Source organism: Mytilus galloprovincialis, chromosome 9, assembly GCF_965363235.1.
Source record: "Mytilus galloprovincialis chromosome 9, xbMytGall1.hap1.1, whole genome shotgun sequence".
NCBI classification, from domain to species: Eukaryota; Metazoa; Mollusca; class Bivalvia; order Mytilida; family Mytilidae; genus Mytilus; species Mytilus galloprovincialis.
Window position 1 is genome coordinate 36,522,995 of NC_134846.1, and position 21,435 is coordinate 36,544,429.

The 21,435-nt window shown below is 32.5% G+C and overlaps 1 protein-coding gene across 1 annotated transcript in view; it reads left to right on the forward strand.

Annotated features, from left to right (window-relative positions):
* The first annotated feature begins 12,347 nt into the window (after positions 1-12,347).
* Positions 12,348-21,435, forward strand: part of LOC143044926 (calmodulin-A) — a 43,621-nt gene continuing 34,533 nt past the window's right edge. The window contains exon 1 of the mRNA XM_076217189.1: positions 12,348-12,605. Coding sequence (XP_076073304.1) covers positions 12,603-12,605 — 3 coding nt within the window. The 5' untranslated portion in view covers positions 12,348-12,602. The remainder of the gene's footprint in view (positions 12,606-21,435) is intronic.

The window sequence follows — 21,435 nt, forward strand, 5'->3', positions numbered from 1 at the left end:
TTTGGTTACTTGTTGAATGATTGAAATTCAGTTGTATATATACCGAACAGTTTAAAGGGTAAAGGAGTTATCTAGAATAATTACTAACACGAAAAATTTGATAGACTTAAAATATAGATTTAGCAACAGATACATGTATGAATTAAGAATAGAATAAATAAACATCTTTCTCTAAGGCCAGTTTTTTGTAAATGTTTGTTAAAGACGATTAAGTGTGTTTTAATTTGTTGTTTTATATTAAAATTTATATTTACTTGATTGTATATATATATATTTTAAAAATTTCCCATCTACATGTACATCAACCATTTTCACTTGTATGTATTAAAAGTCTTCATGTTCCAATAAAAATTGCATTTTGTATATCCAATTTAAGCTGAATTAACCATGCCATTTGATGCTTGGCGTTTAATTATCAGTGATAGAAATCTACTTTATAATTGCACCAAAATAATTTCACATCTTAAACACAGAACGATGCACTTTGCATGAACAAGTACTGCAGAAAATTCGCACGAAATCTTTTACTAATGCTTTTTAATATATATGAAAATTACTTCATGTCCGTGTTAGTCTTTCAGAGTCTCTGTAAATCTGGAGAAAGTTCAGTGCATCTTATTGGTCAAAATACCTTTTTAATTTATAATTTTGACCAATCAAGATGCATTATGAGTTAAATTTTGATTAGTTGAATATTTCATGATGAACATATTGCACCAATCAGAATGCTTGTAATTCCACCTTAGAATTCCAGAGACTCATGCAGATAATTGGTGATGTTTCTTAACGTAGTTGTATTTTGTTAATTTGGGAAGACCACAATAAATTCTCAGAGCAAATGTTGTATAACAATGATAATTTATAAAGAGTTCCAAATATATTTATGTCATGTTCTCCTGTGACATTATAATAAAATTACCACGATGATAATATTGTTGTCTTTCTATTTGCACAACATTGTCAAATACTTCAGAAAGAATGTATGTGCTGGTAAATTCCTCCGTTATTCTGAGCACCCCTCGAGAGCTGCGAGGGTACAGTGGAATCCGTGTATGCGTGAACAGGACTTTAATAGCTGTGATGTAATTGCACATATATCAGTTCAGACAAAATCCCGAAAACTGCGGATCAATTTCTTGTAACTTAAAAAAATACAAAACTTATAGATGGATCCAATACATCTGTCATTTTCGAAATTGATGTAAGTGCCAACCTGAAAGTAAAAAGATGATGGATGGATTTATTTTGAAATGATCATTTAATTTAGCTTATATTTCAACCATCGTCAAGCCAAGAGCAATTTGTGATATGCATAACAACCATATTTTGTACTAAACCTATTCTCTAAGTCTCATTTTGAACGTTCTAGGTCAAAGAATGATTCGTTAGGAAGACATGTCAATGGTGTTATCCTAAACAAATATTTTTGTGATTCAGATGCTCTTTCTCCAAAATGACACGTGTTTAGTTTAAATGCAGCCAACGGCAATTTTAAAGTCTGGTTTAACCTTGTATGGGAATTTCAATAAGCAAGGCTACCTTGAGACCTACAAAGGTAGTCTAAAGGCAATGTACTGCTTTTTAGGTCTGTATGTATCTTTTGACAAATTGTTCATGATTGAAAATGTTTTGTTTTGTTTTGAGTTTCTCTGTATTATTAGTAGATGTACAATAGACAAGCAACTGAAATCTAAAGACGATAGGTTTAAAACAGGAGTGCCCACTTTCATGTTTATTGATATTTCTGTTTGTATTCGGAATTACAGGCACTTGTCTCAGAATCTGTTTCCCTATATACCTTTATATAACACGAACATTTTTTCTGAGACAAGTGGCTGTGTTCGAAAAAAAAAGGAAATATAGGGTTAGCGCAAATGAAACCGTCCTCAAATACAAGTATACTTCTTGGCAGTGGTGCATTTATACATTCCGCGCATCAAAACTGGCGCTCTCTCAGCATGGATTTTACTGCATGGTGAATCTTATACAATATCTCTGTCAACGATTCGGGTTTGACAAATAGAAACACATGTGTGGTATATGTCAATGATACAGCAATCCAACATCAAATGGTAACATATGACGTCATTGATTTTGGATTGTTTGATTGGTGATTGTTTTACACAGAGGCACCGAAGGGCTACATCGCAGCGGAAACTACCAGTTTATCATTTAACATATCTTAAATACATCCACTGAATACTCTTAGAATACACCACACAGACATTAGTTGACTGCAAGTGATGTGAAATTTAAACAAACATGTACTGAATTTAAAGAAAAAGCTATACCAGAACATATTTCACTTGTTTCTTAACTGCTTTCATATCTTGTTTTCCAAGACGGTCATTCAGAGTTTGTTCAGCAGACGTTGACTACATTTTGCTCTAGAACTGGTCATAAGTGTAAGTGGTGGCATAATAGATGTAACTTTCAGTTGGTTAGTGGTTTATTTAGAAATTGGTTTACATCAAGATGAATTGAGTGTGAAGGTAAAGGCAATATCTTTGGTAAGCTTGCTTGCTAGCTAAACCATGAAATCATTATTAGGTTTGGTATTCTGCCATCCTTTCGGATTAGTCTAGTCCTACAGACAGATATATTGTTATCTTTCGGAGTAGACTACTCTTAAAGGAGGGTAATGTGCCTGACTTGACGATGCAGCATTCAAACAAGCTAACCAAACACTGTTTAACCTACACTCAAGTCATTTGGCTGTAACAGAGGTGGATTAAGGGATTGGATCTTTTGATTCGGTAAATAAATTAAACGTGTTTTGAGTACTTACAGAATAATAAGAGGGAGAAGAAATATAGGGGACAACAAAAAACTAGTGATGGAAAACAGACAGTATCATGCCCCCCCCCCCCCCCCCCCCAAAAAAAAAATAACAAAACAGACACAACTAAGGGATTGCATCTTTATAAAAATAAAAAAGAGGGAGAATATATCAGGAGACCAAAATAAATACAAGTGAAGGAAAACTTACAGTACCACGGCCCAAAAGAAAAATAACAAAAAAGGCAAACAGCAGTCCACAAAATACACTCTACTACATAGAAAACAAAAGATTCACCAACAAGCACAAAAGAATCTAGAGTGAGCTAGGTGCTCCGAAGAGTAAGAAGTTTTTGCTTCATCAGTTATACGATTCGGGATTGTGGCGTATCCATAAATGTATATGAAATCATAACTGCGTCCAGAAAACATTCGACGGGATAACTTTAACATGATCATCTGGACGCTTTGGTTCAATGGCTTATTTTTTTGCAACAACTCTTTAAAAGAAATCATGATTCTGGACTATCGTCACAATTAGGCAATATATACTCCATATGCAAGCCCTACTGAAATGTTGCTACTCAGAAATGGAAAGTTCACAATAGAAAACATGACATCTTTTTGACGCAAAATTTTCGGACTTGCCAAGTGAAAAGTAAAAACACAAACAGACTGCTTGCAAAATCTGAATGTAATTTAGAGGATTTGTCTCAACATTAGTATTTTTATAGGGTAGCTTGTAAAACGTTATCACCTTTTTAAAAGGCATTTTTGACAAACACATTTTGGTTACTGTATGTTCAGTATAAATATCTGGTATGATTACCTAAGTGACAAATTTCCACAATAACAGGCCACGACACAACATTTAACAATAAATCAGAATTAGGTAGATTTTCTTTGGACTCTTATATAAAAACTCAAACACTCATGTATTTTTATATAATAAACTGTAATGATAGTAATCACCTGGTTAAAAAATCTCTACAAACAAACATAAATCTACATTCCGCAGGAATTTATTCTTGGTACTCATTTGCAGATAAAATTTTTAAAGATATAAAAATAAACCAAGAAATTTACTCAAATATTAATGTACCTTTTAAACAAAAAAAATGTGTTAAAATGTAATCTTAAAAAGTGTGTTTCAGAGGAATATGAAAAAAACTACTTTCAATAAACTTTCAAAATTGGATTCCTCATCCAAACTTTGTCTTTATGGGAAATTAAAAACTTATTGTCAGTGAGTCTGAGGAATATTTAAATTACAATAATTTTATACATAGGCAGTTACTCTCAAAATTTAGACTTAGTGATCATTCCCTAGGCATTGAATTGGACTATGTACCATTATTTCAACATCTTGATGCATTTAATAAACTAAAACAGATTCTAAACCCCATCCCTGAACTTGTTTGTCATATTGGAGTCTTCATTAAGCAGTCTTTAGAACTGAGGGGGTCAGACCCATGTCAGACAAGCTCATGATTGTGTTTTATACATCAATTTATAATTTGAACTCTTTTAAAAAATATGTTCTATTATATTGTATTGTATTTCATTGTATTGTATTGCATTGTATTTAAAATGTATAATTGTTTGTTTATATTGCTTGACCCTTATGGGTGTAATTTTGCAATAAAGATTATAATAAATGAGCTGAAATCAAATCGTATTGTGAGCTAAAAAGGGAACCGGATGTCAATAGTTTTTGCTTGAAATCGACCAACAACGATATGTGTGCAGACATCAAACAAGCAAACCACTGCAATACAGCCTTCTGGCTTAGAAGACACATACATAATCAATATGGTGGGGTTCTTAACATTTGTGAGAGCACAACAAACATGCCCTTATCTGAGACTATGATGTAACAAAAGACAAAAGACACAACATCATGATATAATTTTAAAAATATGTTTCGATGATTCTATAGAGTATGGTATGCCATAATTCCATTTCGTATCTTTTGAAGACTAAGACTACATTGTCTCAGTCTTTACCAATAACATTGTAAATTCTGTTGAGAAAAAAAAACCAACATTGTATTATGAACATTCTGTAGTTTTTGTGGTTTTTGGAATCACTTTTCCAAAACTATTTCATATTTCTACAATATAAAAAAAATAGACAGAAGATATTACCAAAATGTAAGTCTAAGTGAAATCGACTTCACCGTGAATAGCAAAAAACAAGACTAAAGACGAACAGCATTCTATAAATATTATCACTACATGGAAAACTGTACTGAGCAAAACAAACCCCCACAAAAAGCCAGGATGATCCAATCTCATGTTTACAAGGTTAATTCTGGCATATCAAACACCACATGACTTCCACAGTTTTTTGCTTGTTTTTATTTTAAACTATTACTAGAACACACCCGCGAAATCGCGGGCATTTAGAGCGTATTTGAAAGGATGTAAAGTGTTGTAGGAAGAATTTTGTAAAAGATTTAATAACTTGAGAATTTCAGGAAAAGTATCAAAAGTCATAGGTACTTGGGGACAGGAAAATGTTTTTTTTTTAACCCTCCTCCTTTATTTCCAAAATTCACATTTTTTGTTTTCTATTAATTTCATTATGAACATACATTTAGTGTACATGTATTATGAACATTCCAGTCAGGAGCCTGTAATTCAGTGGTTCAGTGATATTTGTTTTTCGTTCATTTTTTGTACATAAATAAGGCTGTTAGTTTTCTCATTTGAATTGTTTTACATTGTCATTTCAGGGCCTTTTATATCAGACTATGTAGTATCGGCTTTTGCTTATTGTTGAAGGCCGTTAGGTGACCTTTAAATGTTAATTTTGGTGTCATTTTGGTCTCTTGTGGAGAGCTGTCTCATTGGCATTCATACCACATCTTCTTTTTTTTGTAAAACATTTAGTGACTTGAGTATTTCAGAAAAGGTATCAACAGTCATAGGTAATTTGGGACAGGATAATTGTTTTTCTAGCCCGGCTCCTCCTTTTTCCACAAAAAAATCCTTTTTTTTTGTTTGTTCTCTATTAATTTTAATGACACATGAATAATTTTATCGATTATCTGTATATTATGAACATTCATTAAAGGGGGGTCGGGGCAGAGGCGGATTTAGGGGCGCCCCCCCCCCCTTTCTGGAAAATAATTGGTTGCTTATATAGGGAATCACTGAAGCATGACCGGAGCGGGCCCCTCTTAGGCAGTCAACGGGCCTCTGCGTATGAAAATTTCTGGATCCGCCACTGCGTAGGGGCCCTGATCCCAATATCCCGGGCTTGAACACATGAAATCCCGAGGTTATGAATTTATTATACAAATTAAATATCTCGACATCCCGAAATTCGAAAAAAGAAATCCTGGATCCCGAAATGGTCAATCCTGAAATTTCGATCTTAAAAACACCCGTTCCAGACGTCCCGAAAGTGTATTTTCTTTTTACAGTCAATTCTCAGTTTAATAATTGATCCACAGCGGTCATTGATATATTATTCAGACCCTCTCTATTAAATAAACCCTGTGACTGCCGTGGATAGTAAACTTGAAAATGTTATCAGACAGAAAATACACTTTATTCGTAGTATATGTATTTGTTTCAAAGTAAAAAGAAAAACGCAAACCGGAGGTCTAATCTGACTTAAATTTCGTCCAATGAGGGATATAAGACAGAAAATACACTGTATTCGTAGTATTAATGTATGTTCAAAGTATATAGAAAAACGCAAACCGGAAGTCTAATCTGACTTAAATTTCGCCCAATGACGGAAACATATCCGGACGTCTTTTTTCTCGTTTTTCACCCAAAATAACTCAATCTGAATAATCATATGAATGGATGACAAATACGATTATGCACTGTACCCATAGGACACAGAGGCATGATGATTAATTTATTGTGGAAAGAAGAGAAGCGACACCCAAAATGAGGTCTTCTCGTTTAATAGTATAGATAAAGCTCCTACTACACTACTTTCACCAAACTATATTAGGGTTTGAAAATAGTAAGGTATCGTTACTTTATTAGAACTCCATTAGAACCGTGGGTTTGAAGTCATAAAACTTTGCTCAGTGCTCGGAGCACAAAAATCATGCTCGAAACCAATCTCCCATGCAGAGTTGTCGGTCCTTGCTTATTGAGAGAGAGCAAGGACCGACAACTCTGCATGGGAGATCGAAACATGAAATCAGGCATTTTGATTGGTTGATTCTCGAGTCTGAGTACAAAAATCGTGCTCGAAAGTTTTATGACCGCAAGGAGTAGAATATGCAATCATCATTCAGCGTGTAATTTCTCAATCGTGCAATACTTTTCATTTGAACAGTTGATTTTCTTGGAAACTAATATAAGCTGCATACACGACAGAGTTATCTCTCTTGCAGTTGTAGAGTATGATAGAAAATCGTTGACTAAGAATATTCATTCAATCTAAAATACTTTCATCTGTTAGCAGTTCTGTTAGCATAGAATATTTTACTACTATTCCGAATTACTCAAATTATACCGGAACAACACCATTCTTTCTCAAAACGTTCCAAACTTTTTCTATATATAATTGACATTTATTAACAATGAAGATGAAAAATTCCATGAGCAAGTAACTGTCATACGTAGAAAATATAGATATCAGCGTCTTACATACTTTTCCTTTGTTCTGTGTTCAAAGAGTAATTAGATATATACTACTGGTTCAACTGGAGGTACAAAAGAGCTCAATATCATATAAACTTATGAAACATTTTGAATGTTTTTTTCTCTGAAATACATATGTTTCCGAATAACCTTCATTATGTAGTTCGTGACCGCGTCTCGTAAAAAATAGTCCTGTACCATCAGACAATTGAATGCTTGCTTTATGGTTTAAATTCGGGAGAAAACGTTTCAAATTGTGATAGATTTTGGGAGCATCCACCAGGGAAAAAATCCTTATAAAAGTCCACATAGATCTATAGAGACAGCTATATGTTTTATAAAATGAAAATTGTATGGTTTCCCACCAGCAGTATCTGTTCGGTGTTATAGTAATATACGAATTTATGCAAGGTTCCGATTTCCTTGTACGATCAAGACGATCAATATACACCCAAAAAAATGAAAACGAGAGTTTTCATGTGTCTGAAGCGCTTTTCTGGATTCACCATCACCATGAACGGCCAAAACCGAATATATGAAAGCTATAAAGATGTATAAGAACTGAAACAGTGGAAAGGCCATAGGACCAAAAAAAAAAAAAAAAAAAAAAAATACCAAAAATACCCAATCAATCGAAAGTCAACTTTGTCTTTGGGGTTTAAACCTTAGTTTCTTAATAATTTACAAATCAACGGACACTTTTACAGGGGTTTGTTATAAATCATGTTAGTACCTACGTATTAACTCATGGAACAGGTGACAACCTCTAGACAGATGGTTCACTAACAGCGTAGAGATGAGCGTCTGCAAATATCTGAACCAAAATCCGCTATACAAAACAGAAAATCTAAGTAATACATTTTGAGGGATTTCTTAAAGTTAGGCATTCGTATGATAACTTTCGGAAGGTACTAGTTTGGAATTTAAAGGCAAGTATTTCTATGGAAAACAATACTTATCTATAGATATAGAACTCGGTACTAGCATGAAATCATTTTTTATTGACATTTTTGTATTGTAGAACCTAGACAGTCAATCATTTGACAAATGAGAAAATGTATCTCCTTGGGAGTTTTTTCTAAAGGTTTTCTGCAAGAGTTTCTATAACCAGGAAGAATCTGCTTACTCTTTCGGAGTACCTGAGATCATCCCCAGTTTTTGATGGGGTACGTGTTGCTTTGTCTTGCCTCGACTTGTGTACCATTATTTGTCTGTTTGTCTTTTTTCTTCTTTAGCCATGGCGTTGTCAGTTTATTTTCGATCTATGAGATTGACTGTTCCTCTGGTATCTTTTGTCCCTCTGTTTTTAACTTGAAAGCTGTACGTGATAAAGAAATACAGTGACACGGCCGTTTTAATCTTAGAAACAATCTATTGATACATCGAACCTAGAGTTAATTTGACTGTAATGCAATTTGGGACGGTTCAACCAACCGCTTTCATATGAGAAGTGATACGAAGTCACGAACAATACGTTTAATCATCAAAATTTGACAAAGTAATCGCTGAAAACATGTATGTTTTTGTTATTCCGTATTGGCGGATTGGAACGAATGAGTTGCATCTAGGTATTCATCAGTTCCAAGCAGTAAACATATTGATCAACCACAGTGGGTAAATTGAAGTTTTTTTTGCTTCAGTGGATATTACGACAAAACGTTAAGGAACTATGGACAATCAGTGCGAATATACAAGGCATGCTGTCTGTGTTAACAAGTAAAATGTTGACGCGTGAATTGGGAATTAATAGTAAAAAAAAACAAAAAAAACAGGTCAATCATGGATTTTTTTATAACGTACAAATGATATTGATTCCTGCTTCTCTGTTCACCAGAGAGGAATGCATTGATTTCAGCGTTAGAAAACTTATACCCTGTGGTTTTAATCTTTGTCTGAACAACCATTTTTTTTTCTAATTTATCTTTCTCGAAGGGAAAAAGCAATTTGCTGGAGCTTTTATTTAACAGATGTGTTCCTTTTAGATTTTAAGCTCATTAATTTTGCCATAAGACAACCTGTATAGTTAATATGGTGTAATAAAGTGTAATGTGATTGCATATTCGTTGTCATATGCTGAGAATAATTAGTCTCTTAATGGCTTCCAATATCAAACGTATTCAAAAAAACAAATGCGGGCGTTGACACTTGTTGGTCGGAAAAAATACGGAAAAGGTGAAATTGTTTTTTTAAACGGAAGAAAATAATAAAAACTTAAATGATATAAGGTAATAATTTAAGAGTATACATAGGTTTGCGGAAATATGACCAATCATTTCTATATGAGTATGGAGATATACTGTATGGTAATAACCGTAATTGCCATGATTTAATAGTAAGATTTTTTATCATGGCGTCAGCTGCTGGAAAAAATAAAATTTGGCGGGAAAACCAACAAAACAAAGAGGTTAATTACCAGGAAATACAATTAAAAATAAATTAGTTGGTATTTTAAAATGAAAATCTCAGGATTCCTGCAGTATTTGAAAATTATTATATAATATTTTGAAGAAAATTACGTTAAAAAAATATATTTTTACGTCAGAAAACCTGACGGAAATAAATAAGAATAATTGACGGGAAAGTTTATATAGTCTTTTAAGTATGATGATAGAATAAGCTAGAAAAAATAGTAAGGCTTGGTAACTTGTTATCAGTAAGATCCATTCTAGTGTAAATACTATGAATGGCGATTAGAAAAAAAACTACTGATTTTTTTTAATATGTCACCAGGCATAGCAAACTAAAAGAAAATAAAGAAAAGGAAAACACAAGAAGATGTGGTTTGATTGCTAATGAGAAAATTCTCCACCAGAGACCAAATGACTTTGAAGTTAAAAAATAACTATTATAGGCCAACGCACGGCCTACAACAATGAGCAAGAGACTGAATTGACCAATACATATTTATGTTTGTACCATGTTTTCTACTCTTTAGTCGGGTTGCTGTCTCTCTGACACTCCTTATTTCCATTCTTAATTTCAGAAAGGAGCAGTTTTTGGCTGTCAATAGTGCTACATTTTTCACTGACAGCAGCAATTGAAGGTGAAACACATAGTTATTACGAATTCTATTTTTACCAGCTATTTTTGTTCTCAAAAATGCGCAACTCTCACTATAACGTAATAGTACTACATGTGCATCGCATACACGAATAACAATTAATCTAAGGATAAATCACAACCAAATATTATATTTGTTAATAGAATGTTATGGTATACCTTCAGTAAATTAATTCCACACACTCATGAAGATAGATCATATGGAAACCAGCCGACATTAGCAATTAATGTTGTAATGGTCAATACCTGGTTTACCATGGTTTCTCACGATTTACAAATAGAAATCAAGATCTATTCATAACATAACCTCAGACACATAAAGGTGTACAAGAGGACAATATAATTCCAAACATACGATAATATATACGCAGCGAAACAGGACAGACAACACACACATACAAATACATAGTATGTCATAAAAGACAATTTAAATATTTCATATATCTCGTCATATATCTTTTACGAAAATTAATAACTTCTTTGTACTTGTATGTTTCATTTAGACAGCAAACCAGTTCTTGTTTGGATTCATAATATTGTTTGATCTAAAAACATATAACTTACTGAGCAAAACCTAGTAAAAATCCTTTTGACCTTCGAATGAAAAGATTTACTATCAAAAGAAAATGTACACATTTGCAAAAAATATTGTAAAGTACCTGTGACTCACTATCAGGTACTTGTGCAACATCTCATTTTTGACAGGTATTGTTGAGTAGTTCACATAGCGACATTTTATTCTCTTTTCGTGCATGTTCTTGATGTAGTATAAGTGGATAAACACGATATTCTTAAAAAAAAAAATGATGTGAGATAGAACGACTGTAAAAAAAAAAAAAAAACCTAACCAACCAGCAACATTATTAAACAAACATGTCAAACAAACATGTACATCTGATTCTCAAACAAAGCGTGCAATAGCAAATGATTTGGAAGTTATTTATGCAAATAAACTCGAAAAATTCGAATTCCTAAAAGTGCCGCTTGAAAGTTTAGCACATTAAACCGGTTACAGATCCCAATGGTGTTTTGAATCTCTATAACTGGTTTCAAGCAGGCAAAATTAGCTGTAATATAGTTTAATCAACCTTATTTCAGCGCAAATTTCAGTTCTGCTGTACCTGTTGGTAATAGCTTTAAATTTATGCCGTGTTCTTAGAAGTTTATTTGTTTTTAACGGTATAATTTCACATTGTTTGGGTTTTTTTTTTTTTTTTTTTTTTTTATCTAGAAGCTTGCTTTTAATGTCATTAATATTGAATAAGCAAATATACGGTTACCAATAAATCAAGGTAATTCCATTTTTTTATATATAGCTTTCAAGACTTCTAAGCACGGAATTGAAGATCAAACGAGATTAACTAGCTTAGGTGGAGTGGCGCGAATATTAGCAGACGACAATTGCTTAATGACTTGTTTGCATGCTATATGTATCAGGCTATGTTTAAAGTCATTTCAATTTAGCATTTGTTAACTTAACACTTGTAGTATAAGTCATAAATTTTAAAATTGATAATATTTCATTGTCAACGCTAAATCTGAAAACCATTCATTAAAACCGCAAAAATAGTTTCTCCCAGACAATTTATCTCAATAACAGAGTATTAATATTAGTCGAAGAAGAAGAATTTTAAACAAGAACGAAACTAATCGAGTTTGGTGTGAATGGGGAAAATGGATATTGATCCATTCCGTGATTGACACAAACGGATGCAATGTCGCGCGATGAAATGAGGACAATTGTTAAAGGTGTTTCTTCGAGTAAGACATCGCCAACAAGTAGAAAATTGTTCCGTTAATAGTTACATCAATAGAGAACAGTGATTAAGGGGAAATGTTATGATTGGATGATGTCAGTTTCGAAACATGATACAATTGCAGACGAACAATCAAATATACGGCTGCTCTAAATCAGAGACGAATAAAGGTGATGCACCGAAATAGATAACCGAATGTCAATCGTATAAAATGAAATTGATTGGATTTACATAAAATAATGATGTTTTATCGCTGAAATATACAATTTTAATTGATGGTTGAGAGAAAAATTAACATAGATAAAATCATATCATTCCAAAATCGTGAATTTTTTATACATAGCATAAATTTTCACTGGGAAAAAGTTCAAGAACAGAAAAACTTGTAACTATGGTAAGTTGCTTTATGATTTTAATTAATATGCATATCAAAATTGATTAGTATTATTTGATAATATCTTTGCTTCATAACTACTGTCACTATGCTTTCTATTTTTATCACTGGTAAAGCTATTTAAAGAATATATTAATTTATATCTACTATTTTGAGCGATGCTATTTGTGAATAACAGTTAGACCATATCAAAAATATTCAATGTTTTTGTTTTGCAATGTATATGTGTTTTTTTTTTTTTTTTTTTTTTTTGTACTAAAGTTACAAGTATCATGGAAATCTTCATGGAGAGAATAAGATATTGCTCATTGTTGAAGGCCATTCGTTGACCTATAGTTGTTAGTTTCTGTGTCATTTGGTCTCTTGTGGAGAGTTTTCACATTGGCAATCATGCCACATCTTCTTTTTTTATATGATAGTATTTTTTTATTGATTATTAAGGGTTTAGGTTTATGACTCTTCTTAATTTTTCTGTAAGGTGTTAAATATTCCTTAAAATTATAATTGTTTTGTTTTAAATAATTCCTTCGGACATTTAATTTTTTGTATTCTTTGAGAAAAGGGACGTTTGCAGACAGCATTCCTATTTGAAAAAAAACTAATCTCTTATTTAATTCCTTCGGTATTTTATTTTTTATGGTTTTCTTTTCTGAAAAAGAAGTGCTTTTTGTAGATATATATGGGACAGCATCCCCAAGTATATTTGGAACCAGCGATTTGACTGACAAAAAAGGGGATCCCACCATATGTTCCCATTCAAATGCATTAATTGTCAAAAAGGGGAGTTTCAACCCCACGGAACCTCCCCACACATATCTGCCACTGCCACATATCAACGAAACATAGCTTTAATTGATGTTCTTTATCGTGACTGTCACTTGGAGGTTTTTGGCGACTAGCTCAAAGTACCATACCTTGACTTACGTGTAAGCGATTCCCTAATTTGTTTTACGGATAACCTCTTTTTAATGTTTTGAAGTAATTTGTACATGCATAATCTACAAAAGTTTCTACTCTGAGTGTGTGAGTACCTATAAATGAACCTTTCAGTTAAAACAGTTTTTGGACAAATTACTACCCAATTAACCTAATAAACTTCAAAATGATAACGTATCACAATTCTTAGTATATCAACTGCAACTACAAGCTCGTGAATGTCGTATTAGCTGAATAATCTACACTATATACATAAGAATAGAATTAGATAAGAAAAATCGATTATTTTAAAGTTTAACAATCTAGTGTGTCATAGATTCTTTTACTGAAATACCAAACAAAAAAAAAAAACAAAAACAAAAAAAAAAATGGAGGCATGGGAGCTGAAACTGTATTTTCCTTTAATATCGAGAATGTGGTATTTCTGATTGCCCGGGTTAACATTATCTTAATCATTTAAAAGCTTTTCAAACCTCTTACAATTGTAAAACAAATGGCTGCAAATATTTCCAATGCACACGCATACTGCAAATCTGCTAGAAACGTGGACATATCTTATCGAGGAGAAACCCTAGCACACTATGCACGTTTTCTCTTTTCAAACCAGTTTCGTGCTCTTATTTGACATTTAGGGTTGGTAAATTAATAACTCGAGACTTGAACTTTGTCAGGAGAAAAACAGGATATCAAACTCGAATTTCAACAAGAACTAAACACTGAAATAAAATATGTATATTTAGACTTCAACCTGATTTTCCGACACACTATAAAGAATGTCTCTATGGATATTCTGTGTCGTTCCCTTCACTATAAATGAAGAAAAGCAGAAAGAAAATGTCAAATGTTTAGACTAAATGGACAATATTGGTGCCCATGACTAGGTTTGAGAATTGTGTCGTAAATTTTACTCAAAACAAATTGTTGATTTACTTTCACGAAGCTAAAGGAACACCACTATTATCATCGAAAACAGTCAATAAGATGAGATGAAAAGTAAGAGTGCATTACGGAAGGACAAGGGTCCATGTACAAGTTGCGTGTGCAACTGAAATTATAATGGTTGATTCCTTTTTGGCACTTAATAATTGCATATATATATATATATATATATATATATATATACAACTCGTCTAAACATCAACCCAACAATGTTAGATCTGTAAATTTGCTTTCGCAAATTTTTGGTTCTTCCCTCGCCGGGATTCGAACCCATGCTACTGTGATATCGTGACACCAAATCGCCTGCACTGCAGCCGTCCCGCTAGACCACACGACCACCTGGGCTCTCAAAAAAAGAGCTTTCGCTGGCTGTGTGTTACCTTTCCTCGTCAGTTTTAATCTAGCGGCGTACTACAGTACATGATATATAAGGCATGAAGATGTTATTGTTACAGATCAGCTAAATTATCTATAGTAAAGGATCCTACAAATTAATGTAATATACAGTCACAGAAAATAATTATATTTATAAGTACGTCTGAGTCAGTGACAACTCTACAACAGATGTATCCATCGGATCGCCATCAATGATGGTGATACATGGCTGTGTACATAATGTATATACAACTCGTCTAAACATCAACCCAACAATGTTAGATCTGTAAATTTGCTTTCGCAAATTTTTGGTTCTTCCCTCGCCGGGATTCGAACCCATGCTACTGTGATATCGTGACACCAAATCGCCTGCACTGCAGCCGTCCCGCTAGACCACACGACCACCTGGGCTCTCAAAAAAAGAGCTTTCGCTGGCCGTGTGTTACCTTTCCTCGTCAGTTTTAATCTAGCGGCGTACTACAGTACATGATATATATATTTCGCAAATTTACAGATCTAACATTGTTGGGTTGATGTTTAGACGAGTTGTATATACATTATGTACACAGCCATGTATGGCGATCCGATGGATACATCTGTTGTAGAGTTGTCACTGACTCAGACGTACTTATATATATATATATATATATATATATATATATATATATATATATATATATATATCTTCCCTCCGGTTTATATGATCCGTTCATCCTATATTGACTCTAAAAATTCAAGAGTCTATCTAAAAATGAGGGTACATTTTATATGGCCTTCCAAATACCGTTTCGATCCCTAACATCACTGAAGAGACATTTATTGTCGAAATCCGGATCTGGTGTACAAAAAATTATTAACACCTTATGTTTGTGGCATAACATCGTGGTCACAAATTAATTGTTTTCTGTTTAGTATTAAATTTATATTAAGATCCATTTTGTTACATCTTGTGATCAATTTTATTTGGCAGTCGCCAATGGCAGTCAGTAGGGCTAAAGAACATCAGTTGTTCGACCTGCTAGCTAGTCAAATGCGTTTTGTTTAAATATACTTCTTCACTTTTTTGGTCTTTTGGAAAATGTTGTTTGTGCTGTATTTAGACCCTTCTACAACGAAATTTGTTTTACATGCACACGTATAAAAATTGCGGTTTTTATCCAACGCAATCATAGGTTGAACGTAGTTTTCAATTTAGACTCGTATATATATACATAAATTTATCTATTTTGAAGTCCATACTTCAAACAATATTATGGCTTTTTTGGTGATGATTTATATTCTTTCTTTCTGCTTTTGGGAGAAAATTAAAACAATGAATTGTAGTGTTGCAAGAATCTTTTCTGCATTTAAAGTTTTTAGATAGAAAAGGTCGTACGGTGACCTATAGTTGTTAATGTCTGTGTCATTTTGGTCTTTTGTGGATAGTTGTCTCATTGGCAATCATACCACATCTTCTTGTTTATAAACTCAGTTTTGTTATGGATTCTTTACCATTTGAAAGAAATTGATTAGATAGATTCTTATTGCATTTGTTTCGCGTTTCAATAATGACTTAATGTTACAATTCTGTGAAATCGGTCAATATTACAATAATACTGGGAGCCTTCATGTATGCAAAATTTGTAAGCAGATTTTTATCAAAGTTATATACAGACGTCTAAGTGATAGTTTTGCTGAAAGGGCGATAGCAAATATGTTGACCAGTTGGTAACTATTGACTTCAGCTTGGTAGTATATTGTAATACCCTTTATACAGACGATGATTCGAAGCATCGATAGCTAACAGTTGAGTTTCATGATTTGTAAAACATAGTGTCATAGAAAATAGGCTTTGTCTTGATTTTTGTGTATTTAATGTGTGTTGCTTGTGAGAGATACATACATTGCTCTTATCTATGAATAGCAACATCAGTTCCGAGAGATGGTTTATCACTCACTAATTAACTTCTATATTATTCATATAATATGTGTTAATAGGTGATTAGAATCTATATAGTATTTCAACTGATTTCGGCCAATTAATGCATTACCCTATTTCTTTCCTTGATGATTATTAGTTGGCAACTGGATTGTTGACACATGCATTCAATGACGATCAAGATCTTTATTTTTTACCATGAGCATTATGTTAGCTAAAGCGTTGATGGACTTCAGGTGAACAGTGCAAGAAGGGCAATTCTGTATCTGTGTTTTCCCCTAAACGTATTCTTAGTGAATTCGTATACATTTGTATTTGGGAAACTAAAATAATAGTTATCATTGGTACCAGGATTATAATTTAGTAATTAAATAATTATGAACAAATGAATTGAATTTACCATTTCATTTTAAATTTTAATCTCAACCATGCATGGTCCGTTATGCATTGGGAGTCTAACTAGGCAGAATAATGTCATTCCAGGCAAAAAATGAAAGAATATTTTAAAAGGGTCGTGTAAGGTATTGCCATAATTCTTTTCAATAATGTATGAAAACTTTTCCCTTTTAATCATAAACCAAAATTAGCAGGAATAATCATATTTGTAAGTTATTCACAATTTTTTTTTGGATGTGGGTCTGAAATTTATTGTTGCAAGGGTCAAACTGTATTCTGATTACTAGTAAATGAAATTGCAAATATCTTGGAAATTCCTTGCATATTTATCTAAAATATCGTAAAAATATTTATGATAACTTTTAATCAATTTTGAGTAAAATGAGTTCATGTTTTAAATCAAAATGTAAAATGGCGACCACCACCCTCTGTGCTTTCGAAAATTTATTATAAAGGTGATTGTAGCACGCAGTCGTCTATTTTCACAACTCGAAGCAAATGGACACATATTTTTGTTAATGCCTAGAAAGCGAGTTTGTTTTTCTATGCTGTTATGTGTAATGTTACACTACCATTTCAGGTTAGAATGAAGGTTGGTGCCTATTAAAACGTTTAAACCCGCTGCATTTGTTTGCATCTGTCCTTAGTCTGGAATCGGATGTTCAGTGTTTGTTGTTTGTTGATGTAGTTAAGACGTGGTTCTAGTTTCTCTTTTTTTTTAATGTATATATATATTAGACCGTTGATTTTCCTGTTTGAATGGTTTTATACTAGTAATTTACGTGCCCATTGTAGCTTGCTGTTCGGTGTAAGCCAAGGCTCTGTATTGAAGGCCGTACTTTGACCTAATGGTTTACTTTTACAAATTGTGACTTTGGTGGAGAGTCGTCTCATTGACACTCTTACCACATCTTCTTATATCTATGTAACTTCAATGAACTTGCATATTGGTACTCATAATGAAGTATCGATAATTAATTCAATTTCAATGATTCTTGCATTCAAATATCATTTTTTTTTCTTAATTTCATTTGAATCACACACAAGAAATTAATTAAGTTCTATCCATCCTCTTTTAAAAAGATTTAATATGTCAAGGATCAATTCATTTCAACTGAGTGAATCACGTCTAGTATTTAGAAAAAATGAATTATGTCAAATAAATTTCAGAGTTCATTCTTAGAATTTTTTGCGGAGAAATAAATTGCTTTGAAGCAATGTTAATTCGTTTGTTCATCATGGAAAAAGAGAGAAAGAAAAACAAATTTTCATTTTTTATCCCATGTAATTTTGATTCCCTATCTATATTAAAAAATATGTTTTGATACCGAAACATAAAAATCCATTTTAAGTAATAATAGATCGTGTAAAGAATACTGATATAAGCCATTCACCTGTTAAGGGAGAGTTTTGGAATCTGACGAAGTTTGAACTGGCTGAAAACAAAAGGCTGAACACTAAAAGTATAATACACTCCGAATCATACGACAAAGGGTGCAGATTTCGTCATCAATTAAATAGATATGATAAAGAAGAAACTTTTATACATCATCACTCAGCAGGTTTTCGATTATGTAAGTCTAAGTGGGTGCTTGATATACTTTGACTACAATTCATCATGCACTTACAATCCTGTGCTGTTTAGGTGTATATAGTTATGTTCTTCTATATACGCCTTTGAAATACAAAATTGGTTACATAATGGGAAACATTTCCTATGGTAAATTGTATTGAATTCAATATAAGGCGTTAACGAAGGACCTTTTACCAACTTATTTTGTGTTGTTTTAAAATGGCAAAGAAAACTTTTACAGAAGATAATGAAAATTTTGTCTAAACGTGTCGCCATAATCAAAATGCATACCAACCAACCAGCCAAAAAAATTATAATTTCTATTAAGTTTTAACGATCTTCATAATTCTAGTTCAAAGGATCCACAATTCATCGAGGAGCTCAATGATTGACGTCCCCTCTTACCCCATCAACAATAAATTGTTGATATATATTATCTCTCAATGGATCATGATTCATATCGATTTTGAAATTTGAAATGTTGGTTTAGCAATGGCCTTCTTTTTTTTATTTTTCGATACATACTAAACATTAATTTTGCCGAAATCATTTAACTTGTACTATAAAGCCATCTTTAAACATTTGTATATTGGTGACATGGTCAGAAATACGACATAATATGCTACAACCCTTTATGGTATACACATGCATCCGAAGATACTGGTGAATAATTACATTACATGTATGTTTCATTATAGTACGTTATTTTAATTGGCTGACAGCAAGTTCGCGTCATTCTGAAATTAACCTCTATTTTAAAATAAAATGTTAGATTCAATCTTAAACAATAAAGTGCGCACGTAAATAATAGAAAAACTTGATAGAAATCGTGTTTTTGTGAACTAACAAAAAACATGTAATTATAAGTATTGAATGCTTCTATTCACGTTTTAATTTCATAAGGCTGTAAAGGCGTTGATCATGTGCACATTTTTAAGAAAACATACGCAATGTACTACAGTTAACGCTTTTAAAACCCAACAATTTACAAAAAGAAGCATTCAATTCTTAAGTAAATCGTAGTAAGAATTTTCCGACTGTATAAAGTCCAAGCGTGAAATGAAATCAAGAGAAATTCACCATTACCCTTTTTAAAGGACTATTGTGATTTCTGGGTGGCATAAATCTAAATTTACTACTAATTGTTTACTTATAACAAAATACTTAACTATATCTACAATCAGCGAAACTGTATTTATCAACATTAACATTCCTTTCGTAATTCAATGTAGGTAATGCAACACAGATAATTACAAATTACTCATTTTTTTTAATCAACTGAATCTAATATATAATTCTAGGTATATATACATAGAACTGTTAGTGATATAAACTCTTTGGTTATACTTTGTGCGAAAAAAAAAATCGTGCATATGAAATAAAAGAGATAGGGAGTATACATATAAATGATGCGACAACTCAATTTCATTTGCTATAAAACTAGATTCAATCCACCGTTTTCTACATTTGAAAATACCTGTACCAAGTCAGGAATATGACAGTCGTTGTCCATTCGTTTGATGTGTTTTATCATTTGATTTTGCCATTTGCTTAGGGACTTTCCGTTTTGAATTTTTCTCGGAGCTCAGTATTTTTGTGATTTGACTTTTCACAACCCAAAATATAGAGGTGAACAATCTCTATATCGCACTGTGCTCTAAATATCCTTGTGTTTTAACAAATACTTCATATGACCACCAATACCGTATCTTATTTGTAATAATTGGCCACCACCACAAAAATATTTTTGATTTTTAACGTTCTAAACAATAGAAATTTAACCAATGACGTAACGTTATTTTCATTTTGATGTACGAATAATTAGATTACCCATTTTCATTTTAAAAAGATCCATCAATAACGCTCGAATCAAAAAAGTTAAGAAGGACACATGATATTCTACAAAGTTGAATAGCATTGAGGACCTAAAATGACGTATAGTAAGATTTTGACATATACAACTAAGGTCATCTATTCCTTGGTAGAAAACCCTTAATATTTCGAAAATTCATAGCTTTGTAAACAGTTTTATGTTGAATTGTATCAAATGTAGGTCTGTTTTAGGTCCATATTATGTAGGTATAGGAAAATGTAGTATGAGTGCCAATGAGACAACTCTCCATCCAAATAAAAATTTATAAAAGTAAACCATTATAAGTCAAGGTACGGCCTTCAACACGGAGCCTTGGCTCACACCGAACAACAAGCTTTAAAGGACCCCAAAATTACAAGTGTAAAACCATTCAAACAGGAAACCAACGGTCTAATCTATATAAAAAAAAAAACGAGAAACGAGAAACACGTATAAATTACACCAACAAACGACAACTACTGTACAACAGATTAATGCAAACATTGGCAGAGGGATTAAACGTGGTACCAAACCTTCTCCCTTTTACTGAGACAATAGTATGACATCACAACCTAGAAAAACACACGATAAAATATCAATTGGAAGGCTTAACTCAATCTAAAAACGTAAACTAACACACTATAAACGAATAAATTTGAGATGCGATACCTGAATGCATATACATAGTTAATATAGTTATTAGGGATCAATATTTAAGGTCAAAAAAAGTGTTTGTATTTTCCATTCTATCAGTCAAAAACAGGAGTTGTCACCTTTAGGGGCTTATAGAAATACAACGCTTGGATTGAAGAAAAAAAACAACAAACGATACCATGACCAA